This window comes from Esox lucius, chromosome 22 (genome assembly GCF_011004845.1).
Source record: "Esox lucius isolate fEsoLuc1 chromosome 22, fEsoLuc1.pri, whole genome shotgun sequence".
In the NCBI taxonomy this organism is placed as follows: domain Eukaryota; kingdom Metazoa; phylum Chordata; class Actinopteri; order Esociformes; family Esocidae; genus Esox; species Esox lucius.
In genome coordinates this window covers 9,794,249-9,813,531 of record NC_047590.1, presented here as the reverse complement: position 1 = coordinate 9,813,531, position 19,283 = coordinate 9,794,249, and the positions used below count along the sequence as shown (strand labels likewise).

The following is a 19,283-nucleotide window of genomic DNA, read 5'->3' as shown; positions in this document are numbered from 1 at the left end:
TTTGTGTGTGTGTCTGAGTGTGTGTAGGTGTGTGTTTTTGCATTTGACTCCAGGAAGTCTACTGGTTACTAAGGCTTCAGCTAATTAGAATCCAAATAAAGAATAAAGAATCTATAAAGAATTCTGTGAGTTCACTGTGACTCTGTCAGTGTGTTCAGCAAGTGTGTGTGTATCCATTTGTGTGTGCTGTGTGTGTGTGTGTGTGTGTGTGTCTGGGTGTGTATGCTGTACAGTGTGTTGTGTTTCCGTGTGTTTGTGTGTTATTGTGTGTCTCTCTCCCACCCTGTCGATGTGTTCAGGTAGTGTGTGTGTGTGTGTGTGTCTCTCCTCTCACCTTCACCCTGTCCCATGTGTTCAGGTAGTGTGTGTGTGTGAGTGTGTCTCTCCTCTCACCTTCACCCTGTCGATGTGTTCAGGTAGTGAGTCTATGAGCAGATCTCCTACAGGTTCCCAGGCCTCCTTCACCATCTCCGCCTGGCTCAGTCTCAGCTCCAGCTGGTCTTGTGCCTCCTGCAGCTCCAACAGCCTATCCAGAGCCAGCTCAAGCCTTCTCTGCCAATCAGCAGCCTCCTCGTTAAGTCCCTTCCACCTGGACGCCACATCCTCCGCCTCCTTGCGCAGGACACGGCCGACGTTCTGCGCACGTTCCTCTGGACTTATGTCTGACAGGTTATAACAGGGATTAAAGGACTGAGACATTCCTAATCACGTCATTTATTTACATATAAAACATGAAAAGTGTAAAAACAGTTATGAAAAAAACCCGATCAAAATAGAAGAAGACCATTTTTTACCACCTATAAACTACAAAACATTCCTTATGAGTATTACCTCCAATAATGTAATTTACTGGAGTGCACAGGGCTCTTGGTGATAAATGAACACAATCAACACAATGAATGAGCTGCAGAAGTTTGATAGTTTTCCCTCTCTACTGGTTGCCAAGCAGTTTCCACAGTAAAGAGTTGACGCTCTCAGCATGACTGGGAATAAACGGGAGCAGGCTATTTCCAGCCAAGGGTTTAGAACAGAACAGAATTAAAACAGCAGGGCATCATGTCTGTCTTCTCATGCTTTTGCGGTGTCATTTTTCTACCTTGAAATGCCCATCTTAAACTGAGCCTCAACAGCATCAAAACAGTGCAAGGAAAAACTCCTTCGCTTGCTGTTTCTCTGTTTCATAAACACAGCCTCATGAGCCAATTAGAGAACTGAACGGGCCGTCGAGTCAGCTGATCCTGCGAACTGGGACCTGACCTAACAGGATGAAGGAAAGCACGGGCAGACTGCAGAAACACTTAAGGCAACATTAAAATAGAGTGAACATGTGGTTTGTGTCTATTAGCAAGAAAATCCGTTTTTTTGTGTCTCTCCAAGTGTATCGTTCCAAAACACTTGCATAGTTCCAAAAGACTCACGTTAGGTCCTTGACCTAATGCCTAGGCTTTAGCTCTGCAGGCTAACCAAGTGGTCCTACTCACGTCTCTGGTCAGGCTGTGCATCTCCATCGGCAGGTAGTTCAGATAGGAAGACCTGGACCTGTTCCAACGAATCATTAACCACTGGCTCCTTGGTCCTTAGATCTCTTCTGAAACCCTGCCAACACACACACACACACACACATACACACATCATCAAACGCAAGCTCTACGACCACCCCAACAGCACACAACACATAAAAGGAATCCCAGTCCAATCATTATAATGCCCACCATAATTGGACAGACTACACACTCAGAAAAGCTCATTCATTCTTTACATTCAGGTTAGATATTCTGCTTTTAATTATGTTGCGTAGACGCAGTAAAGAGGTCAATGGAATCTTCTCTGACAAAGTGGATATTTGTAAAAATCTTTAATTACCTGTTTTGGAACCAACCCCAAAAGAATTTGGTTACTGAAGTCTACTTTTGAGTTATGACAATGTTTTTGCTACATAACATTTAGAAGTTTTTAGATTTAGACGTGACTGCCCCCTCCAGTTGGTATAAACCGGTAGAAAAGCCAGGCAAGTCAGTGTTACACTCCTTGTCACAGTCATTATTGACATTAATGTTAGTTATACTAGTTATTTTTATTACACACAAAGAAAGATTACATTTCTCATCTACAAATACATTTTAATGAATGGTCTCTGTAAAACATTGACAGACAAATTCAGCAGCGCCCCTTTAAACCCAGAGGCCACTTCATTATGTGCAAGCTAAGTGACCTAAAATGCATGTTCAAAGTGATTTCTTTATTTCCATTTACCTCCAACTCTAAGGTAGGCGTACTAACAGCTGTGTGTTAATGATCTGTTTAATGATTTCTTTGTGTGTGTCCACAGACTTCACCTTTCCTACACATCTGATGTGTATAACAGGAAACCTGTTCCATTATAAGGCTTTGCAAGTATGTATCAAGTTTAAATCCATGGGTCTTGAGGGTCTGGTAGGACTTTAGCTCATTACTGGATTTGTGATTTCTGCTTTGCCACTAAAACCACAGTGAATGCAGACCGTTGCATGACTGTGTTATTTCTGTTATTGTTATGCTGGTTGTTATAATTACTGAGGGCCTCCCAAGCTGTTGTCTGAGAAACCATTTAAAAAGGGTTCTGAAAGAGGATTGTTCCGCCCCACATCAGAAAAAACCCAAACGGCTCCCGCAGGGGCCTTTTGTTTCTACAGCAGGGTTTTTCCCAAACTTCTCCCCTGGCACATTTTGTTTTTACCCTAAACTGGTACTGATTCAGTAAATTAAAGGCTTAATGATTAGCTGAATAAATGAATCAGGTGTGCCAGTTTAGAGTTACTAAACTAAAATAGAAAATGTATGGTGAGGGCTCAAGGTAGAGTTTGAGAAACCTTGTGTCAGACACCCCCCTCTTCAGTCTCACTCTCACCCTGTGTGTGTCCAGCTGTTGCTGCACAGCAGGGACATCGCCCCCTACAGGTGGTTCCTGCTCCAGCAGCTCATTTTTCATCTGCAGCCAGGCTATCAACTCTTGTAGGGTCATGTGCATTCGCTTCCAGGGAGCCATCTCGCCTTCCAGATGGGACCTAAACAAACACACACACACACACACACACACACACACAAAGCAAATAGATCAGCAAACTGACACCAGTGACTGTAGACCATGGTTGCCTACTCCATCACTTCTTTTAATTGAATTTTGTAACCGTTATTTAACCAGCTAAGTCGGTTTTACTCCAAGAAGGAATTGAATTCAGTCTTTGACGGTCAGTGGGTGAATGCGGTGAGTGGGTGACGCGTCAGACCTCATGCTCATGGTTTTGCTGCGGAGCTCGTCCCAACGCTGGCCCATGTTGTCCAGCCGTCTCCGTAGGAGAGTGGCATCGTCCGAGCCTGTCAGGGAGGTCAGGATACGCTGGCCATTGTCATCCAGTGAGTGATAGAGCTCCGTGTGGCCATCGATCTCTCCCTGTAAATCCTAGATACACACACACACACTTATTCAGGTAAACACACGTTCATACACACGTGCACATATTCAGACACATGTGCGCGTTACACACAAATCATTAAGGCATACCGTAGAAATAGAATGTTCCATTGCAAACGTTTCTTCTCTCAGAATAAATTCTATTAATTTGGCCCAATTAGTGAATCGTTACATGATGTCCCAATTATTTTGACTTGCCCATTAAACAACAATGAGCTGTCAGGGTACACAATCGCAATTACGACGGGGAATGTCCAACCTCCACTCTCCCAAGCGAACGCTAAACAACCGTCTCAGCTACAGTCATTAAATCCCTTCCTGTTTCTGACTGTCAGGTTACAGGTATACAGTAAGTGCCATGGGGGTGGGAGGTTTGGCTAACAGAATGAAATTAAACTGTATAGAAGCTGACAGAATGACATTCAACTGTATAGAAGCTAATAGAATGACATTGAACTGCAAAGAAACTAACAGAATGACATTCAACTGTATAGAAGCTAACAGAACGACATAAAACTATATAGAAACTAACAGAATGACATTGAACTGTAAAGAAGCTAACAGAACGACATCGAATTGTGTAGAAGCCCACATAACAACGAGTCATAGAATCCCCTCAGAAACCCGATGAACCTCGTTGATTTCACACACGTGCCACAACAACACCATCTGTTTCCTCGCGGGGATCATGACATTACTCAAAATGAAATTCAAATTGCTTGTAAGTATGCATCAACAATACAGCATCCTGTACAATCTGACCGTGGTTCATCCAAGTGAGCGCAGGGCGTTAAGTAACACTCCGTCTCACTTGGATAGAGACGGCCCAAAACAGTCCATTACCAAGGAGTCATACAGTGGACATGCGGACTTCACAATGAGCTGTGATCTCTAACCTGAACACGGTAGGTTTTCCTGCGTAGCATTTTATCCACTCAAGGAAACACTCCGCGCCACTTAAAGGACATGTCTCCTCCCGCCAAGCCCAATCAGACGTGCATGCTCTCTGTGTCTCTCTGCGAGCTGAAGGACTACAAAGATCTCTCTGCCTACATGTGTGAGTGTGTGTGCCTGTGTGAGACAGTATATGTGCGCGTGTGGAAGACGGAAAGACTCAATATAATGAAGCACAGACGACTGGTTGATGTCTGACACACAGGGCCTGTTGTTGACTAAGGGAGCGAAGAGTGAAGAGTGGGCGACCGCCACAGAACAGAGGGTTAGAAATGTTCCCTCTCGCAGAGCTCAGAACAGACACTTCTCTTCATGACCCACAATGCAGTGTGAGTAGGGGGTATCCTGTCTTTGTCTGCTCCTTGGAGTCTGGAATTCCTGCCATACATTCCAACCATATTAGACAGGACATTGAGGGGCAGACAGGGCAGGTACAGAGGACAAGGAATTAGGTCGCAGTGGTAGCCACTTTGTAGGGCAATTCAAAGCACTGGCTCTCTGGGCCCAGTGAGGATGGAGGGATTTAAACCCTGCACTGTGCTGTGCTGATGATGAGGTTCATTTTTAAGCTCTTTCTAAACCTAGTCCATAAATTTGCTCCATGGGTTCACTGTCCAAACCGCTCTCAGAAAAACGTCCTCCAGCTGTGACTACGAGGTGACTTAGTGAGCTGATTATATGAACGGTTCGTGTCAATACCTGGAACTGGCTCAGGAGGTGTCGTACGGCCTTGGGGTCCTTCAGGAGCCTCTCCTTGTGAGACGCGTCCAGGAGGACATTGCAGGTGGTCTCTGCCTCGGTCAGCCAGTTGAGGAACTTCTCCAGGTCCAGGTAGAACTGCTGCAACAGCCTCAGAGCTGCAGCCAGGGAGGCCTCACGGTCTCCAACACTATACACACACACACACTGTAATGAGGTCCTTCCCAGAGAGAATAGGACTTAGGAGACAAACTCAGTGAATGACGGACCAACCGACCGTTTGTTGATGCGCTCCCAGGTGATGTTTGTGGTGTCTGTCATCTTCGTGACCTTGTGAGTGTCGTCGGCGCTGTAAAGGGTCAACAACTTCCCGGCCAGGTCGTTGGCCACGCCCACCTGGCTCTGCCACTGGCGCAGCTCCTTCACGAAGAGCTACCAGGACGACCGAAAACAGCACAAACAACCATTTCACACACAGTTGTTGAAACACTACAGACACTGAAACACAGACCATACAGCAGCACTTTGACCGGCCAGTTGGGAGGTCTCTAACTACTGGTTTTAGTTTCATCATAGCAAAAAGACTCAACCGCACCATGTATTTCTGTTATGTGGAGGAGATTTTCATAAAGGGGTAAAACAAAGAAATGCAGTCCATTGACTGTAAATCTGCCCCACAGTAATATAAGCACCCAGGCCCAGGTTCTTGTCATGGATTTGGCATTGATTTTTGCGGTATTTTGGCTCCATTGAAGTTTCCGTCCCTCCTTACACTTCTCTCAGTCTTTGCTGGTGGTGCTAGACTGGCGATAAGCTGTGTCTGTTCTGCAACTCTGCATTTTCAACTATTTCCTAACCAAGCATGCTGCCTTGTTCTCAGCAGTGGGTTCCCTCATAGAATTCATTGAAGTCAGAATGGTGAAGTGCTGCAGTGAGTGTTGTCTTTCTGGCAGGTTCTCTTATCTCAGCCAAATATCAGATGGCCATAGTAGGTGTACATGTCATTTTTTCCACCGTTTTCTCTCTTATTTCAAGAGGGGACCAGAATTTGTGTAGAGCAAGTTAAGGGGAAAAATCACAATAATGCCTTCTTTTCTACACACTCAGATACTACCTCATGATCTTCTGAGATTTTGATTAACTTTCCCAATACCATTTTGATGCCCTTCCAGATTCCACCTAAAAACTAGCTGCTATTTGATTTAAACCATTTAAACTCCTGTTATAAGGATAACAATACTGACACAGTTTACAGTGTTACAGTAGTTATATCTTCTATTGTACCATATGATACAAAAATTGGATTTGGATTACACTGGTTCTTCAGTGTTCAGTATTCCCATCTCATCCTGGTCCTGTTCTAAAGTACTGATGACGATGTTCCCTTTCCCAGCTCTTATCAGCGGGCACCTTGTTGATTCACAGAGGTTCACGTTCTCCAATTATCTCCACTTTTGTATTTGTGTGTGTGTGTCATTGTGTTTTTGTGTGAGCGTGTGTGTGTGTGTGTGGCTGTGTGTGAGTGTAAATGACGTTCACGTGTTACCTTGAGGTCAGTGTTTTGCTTCTTCAGAGCATCCACAGTGTACGAAAGCTCCTGCCACGAATCCAGCTTGTCACTGGCTCCTTTGATGAGAGGTTCCACCTCCTTCCTGGCTTCCAACCAATCAGAGGAGTCACGCAGCATGTTCTGGAGTTGTTGATGTCTCTCAGCCAGTCTCTCCTGTGATTCCTCCCAGTGTGTCTGCAACCTGTCAACTATGCCCAGATAACCACAAGGTTAGAAATAGTATCAGATATTTGTCAGCTATTGAAGCTATTGTCAGCAATTTTGGTCAGCTTGTGGTCATTAATGTGAATTTGTGATAAAAACAGTTTGTGGCAGGTAAAGACGGTTTGTCAAATAACAGTTTCTGGTCAATGAAGATGGCCAGTGAGTGGACTTTGTTGTCAGTTTGCATTGAGGAATAGCAGGTTGAGCCTGTAATTAATTGTGAGGTTAGGGTGTGGTCAGTTTGAGGTTAGTCAGTCAGGAGACTTTGCCTTACTCCGGTCTGTGATAGCAGCTCTGGTCTCCTGGTTGTTGGTTTTGTTCTTTAGGTTCTGGGCTGCAGTGACCTGACCTTCCAGCTGGGGGCGCCGCTGCTCCATCTCCCTCAGAGCTCCCTACACAGACAGGACTAGTTATTACCTCCTAAATCTGGAAGAATGTATTTAGCAACGACTTTCATTAATGCAGCAATCAGCCTGGTTTACTAGGCGGAAGATCGCTTTGCTATTATATTAGACTTTGTTTATGTTTTATTTTATTATTACGTGCCTTTATTCATCTTTTATAGTGTTATGGTGATCCTTTCTTTTTACTTTGATATTAGGAGACATTGTTCATGTTTTATTATGTAATTAGGTAACTCTGTTAATGTTTGATTCTGTCATTAGGACACTGATGTTCTATATTGTTAGGCTGAGATTTTATTTGTTATAGTATGTTTGTGTGTACATGCATGGGGGGATCAGAAGCCCCCCCCCACACACAGATGCTTCGACTCTCACCTTGGTCTTGCCGATCATGTTGTTGATCTGGTCCAGGTCGGCCACGGTGACCCTCTGAGTCTGAACCATCTGATCCAGCCCGACCAGCCAATCAGAGAGCTCAGACCAGGCCTTATTGAAGTGAGTCAGTGCTGAGATGTCACCCTGGAGACTTTCAGCTGGGGGACACACAGTCACCCGTCAGTGGTCATAGTCTCACACACATACACACACATACACACACACGTTTGTTTTTCTATCATTGTGAAGCCCAGAAATCCATGATTCATATCCTCTAACCGTTAATCCTAACCCTGACCTTAACCTCAATTATGTAACCTTAAAGCCTAAACTGAACCTAGCCCAAACACCTAACCCCTAAACATGTAATGCCTGAACCTTAAACTACCATTCTAACACTACGACGCATTTTCTATCCGGAGTTGTAAATCACATTCTGCTTAGAGGGGAAAATCACATTTTCCTTAGAGGGGATGGGACAAAAAAAACTTTATTGGAAACCTATTTTCCTCCGGTTTTACTGTCTTTGAGGGTGATTCTGGTGCCCATGTGTATGCAAACCCCTAGATAGCACACACAACACAACACAAAACATTTTCTATTCTTGTGCAGACCAGAACATCTGAAGTCTATGTGTCCCCATCCCCTAACCACAAAACTACCTCTAACTTAAGCCTATATCGGAACTTCAACTCCAACAATATTACATTGTATGCTTAAAACATAACCCTAACCCCTAAACCTAACCCATAATGCCTAAAACAAAAACTAATCCCAATTCCAACAATCACCCCTAAGGCAGAAATATCATATCATGTTTCTTTGTCAGGGACCAGTCCTAAAAAATTTAGATGGGTACGATTTGTAATGTTTTACTATCTTTCTTCTGGTCCACACATGTAGTGTTGAACCTATCTTAATTTTTTGCTCTCATTTACACATGCACAAATCGCCTTACCAGTTTTGGGGATCTTTAGAGCACCCAGTCTCTCTTTGTGTAGTATCATCTGTTCCTGAATGGCCCTCCAATCATCACTCAGACTGTTATACTTTTCTTTCTCTGGTTGGCTAGGAGGCGTGTCCTTGTACAACTCCTCCCCCTTAGCCAATACACCCTCCACCTCTGGTTTCTTGTCTTGAACTTCATGTAGAATCTGAAACATCCCAGACAAACTATGAATCACTAAACTTCATCTAGGATCTGAAACACTCACTCTGGCATTTAGGAACACATTAACTGAGGCCTGACATTCAGGCTCCTGGCCAGCATGGATGGATGGATGGATGGTGGATGAATAGATGAATGGACAGATAGATGGATGAATGGAAGTGGGGGTGTGGTTAGGTGGATGGATTGGGGGGATGTTGGATGGATGGATGGATGGATGGGTGAAATGATTGACAAAATGCCTAAATGCTTGTATTTTTATTTAACCTTGGGTTCAGGTTCTGCTGGGTCGGGTTTCCCCTCCAGGGTGGTCCTGGTAGTAGAGGCCCAAGAGGAAAGGGTTGTCAGCTGACCCTGGAACTGAGACAGCTCCTTCAGCAGGCCCTCAATCTGACGTTGCTTCTGAGGTAAGTCTTTGGACACCTGTGGACAGGTAGAGTCCCAGGGAGGTGTCAGCTGGGGACTTCCACATTGCAACTGACTTTAAAGACCAACTGATCTACATGTCACTATGCACTACAAATAACCACCGAATGGGAATTGTAGATCTGTCAGTCAGTCTGTCAGTCAGTCTGTCAGTCAGTCTGTCAGTCAGTCGCGGTCGATCTATGATACAAGGTTTTGATGTTTTTGAACATGGCCAATGACGGAAATAAACCCAGAAACCCAGAGTTACTAAGCAGTATTTATAAAGATTATATATATTAGAGTCATTTAGCCAAGGCTTTTATCCTGGGCGTTCTGTGGGAGCAATAGGGCACCACAGAAATGTTATTTAGCGTGTCAACTCTGAATTCAAACCAGCAACCTTTCAGTTATTGGCCAATCTCTGCAGCCCATACACACTATGAGTGATATATACGGGCACACACTGCAGTTTCCATTAATAGGAACCATTCCATATTCACAATGTACGTTTATTTAATATCCATATTCTGTCATGACAAAGAACAGGAAACGATGGCGACCTGTGTCCAGCGAGTGTTGATGATCTTGATGTCTTTGTGTTTGTCAGCTGGGAGGAGGATGGTTTTCGTCCTCATGTTGATGTCATCAACATTACTCTGCCTGGCTGGGAGCTCCAACACACGGGCCTGAGAAACACACACACGTATCTGAGGCAATCCATTTCTACGACCCCTGGAGGTCATTTGGAAATGGGGACGGCCTAGTGTCCAGGAGCTGTAAGACTCGTAAAGGCTGTCCTGTCCACCAGATCAGCCATCACCAACTGCTCCTTTACAGGGCATACAATACTATGTCCACCACATATAGCGACAAAAGGCTACTCTGATTCTGACAGAAACTTAAAGAAATTAATAATGACGTCACTCCTGGTATATGGTGTTATCTAGCATTCAACACCGCTACCCGCTGGTGCTTATACACATACTACTGCCACAGCAGTAGGTTCAAATCCCAAAAAGTCTTCATATTGGGACCGATCCTGGCAGTAAGACGGAAAGGACGTTGCGGTCGTCGGCACTAGTTACCGTGACTTTCTCCAGCGTGGCGTTCATGCGTTGGCGATCTCCAGGTGTCACAGGGATGGCCACCACCTCCTCGGCCTCGCCCAGCCAGGACAGAATCTCCCCCATGTCCTCCTGCAGCTCTGACACGGCAGTCCGCGCCTCTGCGGACCTGGCGCACACAGGGGGACAGTCAGGAGGCGCACCAGAAAGACACACACCCAAACACACAACACACACCTCCTCTTCCTCTCTGCAAGCTTCCCGGCGGCGGTGGCCCAGCGAGCGTTGAGCGCGTTGAGCTGGAGTTTGATCCGGGCCCCGTCGTCCTGGGTACTCTGACCGACGATGTCTTCCGACGCAGCGTTCAGTCCGCCCACCACGGCCTCCTGGACCGGCATGCTACTCTGCAGCTCCTGGCACAAAACAGGGTCAAACGTGTCCTGGGGTCAAAAGTCTAACAGCATTTACATTTTATGAATGCTATACATCGACAATAAGCGCCCTTTCACTGATCGTCTGAATGTGATCAGGGCATGAAACATATTTTATTATTTTCAAATACAATATCTTAGTTGTCTTAGTTTTGGTCAGTTTAAGGCTTACAAATGACTTAAAGAAATTATAATAATTCCATTCTGTCTCTTCAACACACCTCATACTGCGGCTGAATCTATTTGAATTTATTTGAGCGCCGCAATGAAGGGGTTGAGCCAAGACAGTTTTGAACACATTCTCTCACTTCTCCGGAGGCAGATGAACCTGCATATACCATGTTTAAGTGTAGTGTTTGCATTAATGACTAAAAGTCCGTAGGAATAGCTAGCAGATACAGAAGTTCAGAATCCTGAACTATTCCTTCAACCTGTTGTCCTCCTGTTTTTAGAAAATGTTTGATCTCAAAGATTCATGGTTTCAAGCTTAGTATTCTCTTATCTTACTCTCAAGTCTCCTTCTTCACCCCAGAAAGCCTGGAAATGGAAGCTCTGTACTGTATGTCTAATTGGTTCAGTAGCTGTCTTGCTGCCTGCCTGTATAATTGCCCCTGTTGGAATAAATCATGTATTATTAAATTACCGTAAATTGGCTTGAATTGAACAGCATAAAATAGTTCAAGGGATCAACAAATCACCAACCACAATGACTCATCATGTTCTGGTGCCCCCCCCCCCACACACACACACACAATGACAACATGAAACACACATTACATTTCCAAGGTTTATGTGACTCATAGCATGGTCAGTAGAGACGTGAAAAGAAAGCAGTTGTCTGAAAGATAGACAGAGACGTAGTGAGAGATAGACAAGGATATATATCGGTCTCTCTCTCTCTATATATATATATATAGATAGACAAATAGAGAAATAGATAGATATATAGACACATTATAAGGAGAGACCCATTTTATCCTAATAACTACCAGGGAAATCTGCATGGACAACAACCTTTGGATAATCAATTGCAGTTTCATCAAGAGCAGACTTCAAAACAATATCCTGAGCAAATTGTCCTCTTATCAAAATACCCAACAAGAATCCACCCCAGTGGGCTTGCCAATTTTACACCTGATAGAGAAACCAACACACGTGCAGTTCCAATTGGCAGCAATCACATACAGTGGGGAGAACAAGTATTTGATACACTGACGATTTTGCAGATTTTCCCACTTACAAAGCATGTAGAAGTTTGCAATTTTTATCATAGGTACTCTTCAACTGTGAGTGACGGAATCTTAAAACAAAAATCCAGAAAATCACATTGTATGATTTTTAAGTAATTAATTTGCATTTTATTGCATGACATAAGTATTTGATACATCAGAAAAGCACAACTAAATATTTGGTACAGAAACCTTTGTTTGCAATTACAGAGATCATACCTTTCCTGTAGTTCTTGACCAGGTTTGGCCCACTCCTCCTTACAGACCTTCTCCAGATCCTTCAGGTTTCGGGGCTGTCGCTGGGCAATACGGACTTTCAGCTGCTTTCAAAGATTTTCTATTGGGTTCAGGTCTGGAGACTGGCTAGGCCACTCCAGGACCTTGAGATGCTTCTTACGGAGCCACTCCTTAGTTGCCCTGGCTCTGTGTTTTGGGTTGTTGTCATGCTGGAAGACCCAGCCACAACTCATCTTCAATGCTCTCACTGAGGGAAGGAGGTTGTTGGCCAAGATCTCACGATACATGGCCCCATCCATCCTCCCCTCAATACGGTGCAGTCGTCTTGTCCCCTTTGCAGAAAAGCATCCCCAAAGAATGATGTTTCCACCTCCATGCTTCACGGTTGGGATGGTGTTCATGGGGTTGTATTCATTCTTCTTCTTCCTCCAAACACGGTGAGTGGAGTTTAGACAAAAAAGCTCTATTTTTGTCTCATCAGACCACATGAACTTCTCCCATTCCTCCTCTGGATCATCCAGATGGTCATTGGCAAACTTCAGACGGGTCTGGACATGCACTGGCTTGAGCAGGGGGACCTTGCATGCGCTGCAGGATTTTAATCCATGACGGTGTAGTGTATTACTAATGGTCCCAGCTCTCTTCAGGTCATTGACCAGGTCCTGCCATGTAGTTCTGGGCTGATCCCTCACCTTCCTCATGATCATTGATGCCCCACTAAGTGAGATCTTGTATGGAGCCCCAGACCGAGGGAGATTGACCGTCATCTTGAAATTCTTCCATTTTCTAATAATTGCGCCAACAGTTGTTGCCTTCTCACCAAGCTGTCCTGTAGCCCATCCCAGCCTTTAGCAGGTCTACAATTTTATCCCTGATGTCCTTACACAGCTCTCTGGTCTTGGCCATTGTGGAGAGGTTGGAGTCTGTTAGATTGAGTGTGTGGACAGGTGTCTTTTTTACAGGTAACAAGTTCAAACAGGTGCAGTTAACACAGGTAATGAGTGGAGAACAGGAGGGCTTCTTAAAGAAAAACTTACAGGTCTCTGAGAGCCGGAATTCTTACTGGTTGGTAGGTGATCAAATACTTATGTCATGCAATAAAATGCAAATTAATTATAAAAACATCATACAATGTGATTTTCTGGATTTTTGTTTTAGAGTCCGTCTCTCACAGTTGAAGAGTACCTATGATAAAAATTACAGACCTCTACATGCTTTGTAAGTAGGAAAACCTGCAAAATCAGCAGTGTATCAAATACTTGTTCTCCCCACTGTATACTATATATTTTCCTCTGGGCCGGGTGTGAAACAGGTATGCAGCTTGAGCCCAACTCTTTTCAACATTTATCCAAATGAATTGGCAAGAGCACTGGAAGAGTCTGCAGCTTCCTGCCACAACCTACTGGATTGGTATATTAAAGGTCCTGTGTTTGGAGGTGATCTGGGGCTTCCGTCCCCAACCAGGGAAAGCCCAAAGTAGCAACTACATCTGGGTAGGACCATGAACAGAGCCATGTCCCCATTACCCTAGAGCAAACAAATAATTACAGCCACCTTGGCCTAAACATCAAGACCACAGGTAACTTCTAAAACCCGAGCGGCAAAGCCAGAAGGGTCTCACGCGCCATCAAAAGAATCCATTGGCATGTTGCATGTGTGTATCCAGCCCTCCAGTGTGTGTCTGCGGTTAACACACAGCTGGTCTCTTCAAAGACAAGCTGCTTCAGACACACAATGGCTGTTAGTTTGGTCCTGTCCATCAAGAACAGTTAGGCCAGCGCTTCCCTAAGCTGGCATGTGACTGGCATGGAAGACACCAATGTGCCTCCCGTGCCCCCTCCCCCCCCCCCCTCCCCCCCATACAGACGGCCTCCCTGTGATGATCACAGAGTGTCAAAAGTTGACCGGACAAGCCTTACGTTTGATCTCACACACACACACACACACACACACACACACACACACGGAGGTACTGAACAACAAACACACACTCACACACACGCACTTGAGCAGACAATACCACTTTGAGGGAGATGAAGACAGGGCAAGAGCTGTGGGCCTACAGACACTGTAATTGGTGGACTATAAGGACCTCTGAACCCACGATTGTTCTGATTGGTTCAGCCACATCAGCGTAATCCCATAATCCCATCCACTGCCATGCCCTTCGTTGAAATGCCGCAGTGGTGTGAGGGGAGAGTGCTAATCTAACTGACAAATTCAGGATGCTGGGACCACTGCGTTGCTATGGAGACGGAGGGACATAACTGTGGTGCGCACACACACACACACACACGCACACACGCACACACGCACACACGCACACACAGACAGCTGGCTTTTTGCTCTTTTTACTTTTGAATTAGGTTTCACCTTGAAGAAAATGTCACCTTTCTTGAAAATATTGCACAAAAACTAAGAGCTCTTTGTGTCCAAAGGACCTTGAGTTATTTCTGATCAAGTGCCCTGAGGTTCGTTAACCTCTCCTCTGGGAGCCAATTCCTGTATCTGATGTATTCAAGAGCTTGCACATTTGGTTCAACTACTCTACTAATCATCAAGCCCTTGACAAGGTGAATGTGGCGGGCTGGTTCAGGGCTAAAACAGCATTGTGGAACGTCTGGTGGTCCCTCAGGGGAGGTTTGAGAAGCACTGCCCTCATTTGTTTTTAGATCAGGGGTGATTAACTCAGTTCATGTATCTGAAGCCTAGTTGGATTTCCTTGCATGTTGGCTGGAAGTGCTTGTGTTACATGAACTGTAGTTACCTTTAAGTGTGGTCTGGCCCCGGCTGGGTCTGTCTCCGCCTGTTTCAGAGTGGTCTCCGCATTACTCAACCAATCACCAACAGCCTTCTGGTCCGCTGCGAACTTCAGCCACTTAGCATTGGATGCCTCCCAGCGCCTGCTTACACACACACACACACACACCACAGGAACAACTATTAGACTGAGAACAGGCGATGTGAGAGGGAGAGGGTGTAATCATTTGGAGAGAGATTCGCGGTCCCCAAGGATTGGGCTTGGCCCCGTCCGTCCTGTCTTTCTGGTACTTCCCCCAGTGTTCCTAGAATATCTTCAACAACAATAACCACAACGTCACATGGTCGTCAGGACATACGTAAGCCTGTCCAGGTAGAGCTTGTTGATTTTGTCCCAGTTGTTGTTGAGCAGGACAGCTGTCTCCTTGACCCTCGGGCTACCTCCTGGGGTGGCCATGGCCAGCACCTCACCTCTCCTGGCTAGTGCGCCCTCTACAGGGGGGCGGAGGTTCTGCAGGCTCAACTTCACCTCCTGGGAGGGGACACGCATGTACATAAACACACGTAAACACAAATAGATTTTAGTGTCCATGTACAACAACATACATGCTCACACACACACACACACACTCATTGCCTCACCTGAAGGCACTGCCCTTGCTGTGGTAGGTTGTAGAAGACAGCCTGCCAGTACTCAGGAGAGTTCAGTTGGAAGTCAGTCTCTGAGACGGAGCGCAGCAGGGTCTGCAGCTCAGCCAGGTAGTCCTACACACATAACATGTAGCTTTTACCAACAAGGTGAGGACGACTGTGGCAATTGTGTATCTTTGAAAATAAAAATTTTAACCAACCCCTAACCAGAAACCTAACCTAACCTTAACCTTAAACTCTATGATATAACCTTTATGGCTGAACTTCATTCTGAGACTAATTCCAATGCCAACCCTAAACTGAAACCCATGTCAGATAAGGCTTGTTGTTAAAGCTAGGATTGGCCACTCAGTAAAACAGCATTGGATAGGGATGCCAAATTGTGCCAAACAAATTGTGCTAAACTAATCTCTAACTATAAAATATTTCTATATACTATATTGTCATAGAACATCAATAAAACATCTAACAATTGCCCATGTCCAACCACATTAGCATATGCTAGACAGAGTTTTTCTACTATTTGGTAATAAACATTTATTACAGACATCCGCTAAAATGCAACAGGTAAGTAACTTCAAAGGGTTCAGCTAAGGTCATGTTTGTGGTTAGTCCTGTAAGGTACAATGTTCCTGTGCTAGTGTGGTACACTTCCTGTCTTTCCTGTCCTTGGACTATGGTACAATTTGTCTTCCTGTCTTTCAGTGTTATTCTAAGTTACTTGGGATGACTCATGCAAGACACTTCATTTCAGAATGTGTCACTGTCTTAGATTCACATAACTTAAGTCTCAAGTCTTTAACGATTTTCCCTCTGATAAAAAAGTTCCACTTCCACGGCAGCTATACAACTTTCCTAATGATATTCATCCCCTTGTCCTGATATTGATCCAGCTGTTTGGTGGTGTTTGGGTATGGCTGCAGAAATAGATATGGGATCAAATGTCGAGCTTAGAGTATTGAATGCCGATATAAATGTAGGCTCAAGAACTGTGAGCAAATATTGAAGGTTGAAATAGAGTACGAGAAAGACAGAAAACCTGATATATGTAAAAGTGGTTGGTGATTAAGGGAACGGTTGTCCATGTTGCCTTGGGTCTAACAAACCCAAAGTAAGTTCAGTTAGCTAGCGGGAACATTGTCTTAGAAATTTTGGCATTTCCAGTGGCCCCATAATCCATATAAAGTGCACTAGCAGGCAGTAAATCAGTCTAACTCACTGGCTGATGACTGACTGCTTACCTGTGTGTGTGTGTGTGTGTGTTGGTGTTGCTGTATGTACATATATCCACGCGTTGCGTTTTACTCTTAAAATAACTCTGGGAAAGTAATCCGACAGCTGCTGTAATTACTTACCTTTGGCTTACATACTGACACGAACAGGTAACCACGGCAATGAGTTCATGACACTTTTCTTAAAGACCATAAATCAATCATGTTGTGAAATCAGAGCCCGATGTGCATTATACGTTAATATGAACGTCTTTAAACGTTGGCTGTAGAGCAAAAACACATCTAAGATTAGGATATGACAGAGTAGGTTCAATCATGAGAATTGAGCTACAAAAGCCTTTAATTGGTTTACTTGGTTAGTACTTTCCAGCCACCATAATATTAATGTTTATTGGAAAGAATGTATGCCTTCCCTGAATAAAGGTTGTGGTCTTCTGTTGTTGAGGACTGCACTGTCTGAGGTCCAACTCTCATGACTAAACCAACTCATCAGTCTAGAACGGATCCGCCCTGCCACCCAGGCGGCGGTTAGCATGTGCGCCGGCCTGTTAGCATGGTGCGTTTTGATTGGGTGGCAGGGTGACTGGATACATACTTGGGGTTCACTGATTGGTTGTGACTCCAGACAGGGGTCGGGAGGCTGTGATTGACACACCATGCGGTGGATGAGGTTAGGCAGCAGTGAGAGAAACAGAACAGAATAGCCAATCAAAGAAGCACTGTCGCAAGGCCCTTAAGACTGAGGGAAGGATGGAATTATGACAAACCGAAATGATGCAACTGAGGAGAAAGACAACAAAAAAATAAACTTAAATATCAAATAATTTCTTTATTCATTCCATCCCCCTGTAGATGTCAGTTTACATTTAACATTTTAGTCATTTAGCAGAGACGCTCTTATCCGGAGAGACTCATAGTTAGTGAGTCAAAATACTTTATGTCATCACCTTTCTGGTTAATCTGTTGGTCACCTGTGTTTATCATTTAATATATTATGATCTTATAGGCAAAACAGATCCTATATCAGCACTCGCACTCTAAAGGGTTTCATGGACATGGGTCCAGGTTTTTTATTATTTATTAATACTGCCTTGGTCCATTAAACAATACCATCTCATAATCACTTGGTCTACAGTAGCTTTCTTTCCACTCATTCAAACCATTTCTTGACCAGTCAGGTTCGCGGAGGTTCAAGAAGAGGGTCTGAAAACTATCTTTTCTCTAATTTGTCAGGTGAGTGATGACATGATTAACTGGTTATTGGTGGGAGGCTGTAGTTAGTACTCAGTAGCCAGCAGGCAGGGGTAAGTTGATGTGGGCAAAACAGGGCAGTGGGGCGGGGGGGGGGGGGACTCACACTTTGTTGGCGGTAGGGGGTGAATTTAGTCTGCACCTCCTGCCAGCGAGTGTTGAGCTGGAGGAGGCGGGGCTGGACCAGGGAGGCCGCCCCTGCATCCGACAGCTCTTTGGCCAATCCCTGCACCTCTTTCAGATCCTCACTCTTCACATCGAACTCTGAGCCAATCTCCTGGTGAACGGACAGAACCAGCCAGAGTCACATCCGGGGAAGAAACACACACACACAGGACGACACAACTATTCCGGTCTACCAGGGCAGTGATCATTCAGGGGAAACCATCTAGTCTTTCCAGTTAGAACAGGGAAATGAAGAGAGAGGAGTCACGACAAGAGGCCTGTTTTATTGTGTCAGTGGAATTAACAGTGACTGCCTGGTTCAACCATAGGCTTTCATATGTATCGTAGGTATTAACTATTTCCATGAGAGGAGCACAGGGCAGAAAAGAAGCTGTGAAATGAGTGAACGGACACAAACTTAGAGACAGACTGAGAGACAGACTGAGAGACAGACTGAGAGACAGACTGTGAGACAGGCAGAGACAGACTGTGAGACAGACAGAGACAGACTGTGAGACAGACTGTGAGACAGACTGTGAGACAGACTGAGAGGCAGACTGAGAGGCAGACTGAGAGGCAGACTGAGAGGCAGACTGAGAGGCAGACTGAGAGGCAGACTGAGAGGCAGACTGAGAGGCAGACTGATTGTGCTGGTAGTTGCAGGTGCATGTGAGAGGGAATGACCGGTGACTCTCAAGAGGAGTTCAGTTTAGCGGAATGTCATTTTAATCACCTGGAACAAAAACACACACACACACACACACACACACACACAACATCAGTAAACACTCAGCAAAATACATTATATTGAAAGAAAGAGAGAGAGAGACTGAAAGTACTACAGAAAGTGGAAGAGGCAGAAAAGGAGATGAACCGATAAGTGAGAGTGTGTGTGTGTGTGTGTGAGAGAGAGAGAGAAAGAAGGAGAGATAGAGAGAAGATAAAAAGAGAGAGTCAGGAAACAAAACAGAGCTACACACATTATCCAGACACAGAGAGACAGACACAGAATCTGCCAGACAGCTAGACA

At 44.8% G+C, this 19,283-nt stretch overlaps 1 protein-coding gene across 4 annotated transcripts in view; it reads right to left on the bottom strand.

The window, feature by feature from the left end:
• The window catches only part of dmd (dystrophin), a 171,962-nt gene that overhangs the window by 25,496 nt on the left and 127,183 nt on the right, over positions 1-19,283 (bottom strand). For 2 of the 4 annotated variants that reach the window (XM_034289748.1, XM_034289749.1), the window contains 19 exons: positions 18,195-18,365; positions 17,433-17,477; positions 15,597-15,719; positions 15,314-15,486; positions 14,962-15,097; positions 10,535-10,710; positions 10,319-10,466; positions 9,794-9,919; positions 9,093-9,248; positions 8,616-8,811; positions 7,658-7,815; positions 7,153-7,270; positions 6,651-6,862; positions 5,382-5,536; positions 5,105-5,294; positions 3,267-3,439; positions 2,888-3,044; positions 1,482-1,596; positions 394-662 (listed from right to left, as the gene is read on the bottom strand). In XM_034289748.1, coding sequence (XP_034145639.1) covers positions 394-662; positions 1,482-1,596; positions 2,888-3,044; positions 3,267-3,439; positions 5,105-5,294; positions 5,382-5,536; positions 6,651-6,862; positions 7,153-7,270; positions 7,658-7,815; positions 8,616-8,811; positions 9,093-9,248; positions 9,794-9,919; positions 10,319-10,466; positions 10,535-10,710; positions 14,962-15,097; positions 15,314-15,486; positions 15,597-15,719; positions 17,433-17,477; positions 18,195-18,365 — 2,997 coding nt within the window. The remainder of the gene's footprint in view (positions 1-393; positions 663-1,481; positions 1,597-2,887; positions 3,045-3,266; positions 3,440-5,104; positions 5,295-5,381; positions 5,537-6,650; positions 6,863-7,152; positions 7,271-7,657; positions 7,816-8,615; positions 8,812-9,092; positions 9,249-9,793; positions 9,920-10,318; positions 10,467-10,534; positions 10,711-14,961; positions 15,098-15,313; positions 15,487-15,596; positions 15,720-17,432; positions 17,478-18,194; positions 18,366-19,283) is intronic. The other 2 variants (XM_029116727.2, XM_029116732.2) reach the window with 1 other exon arrangement.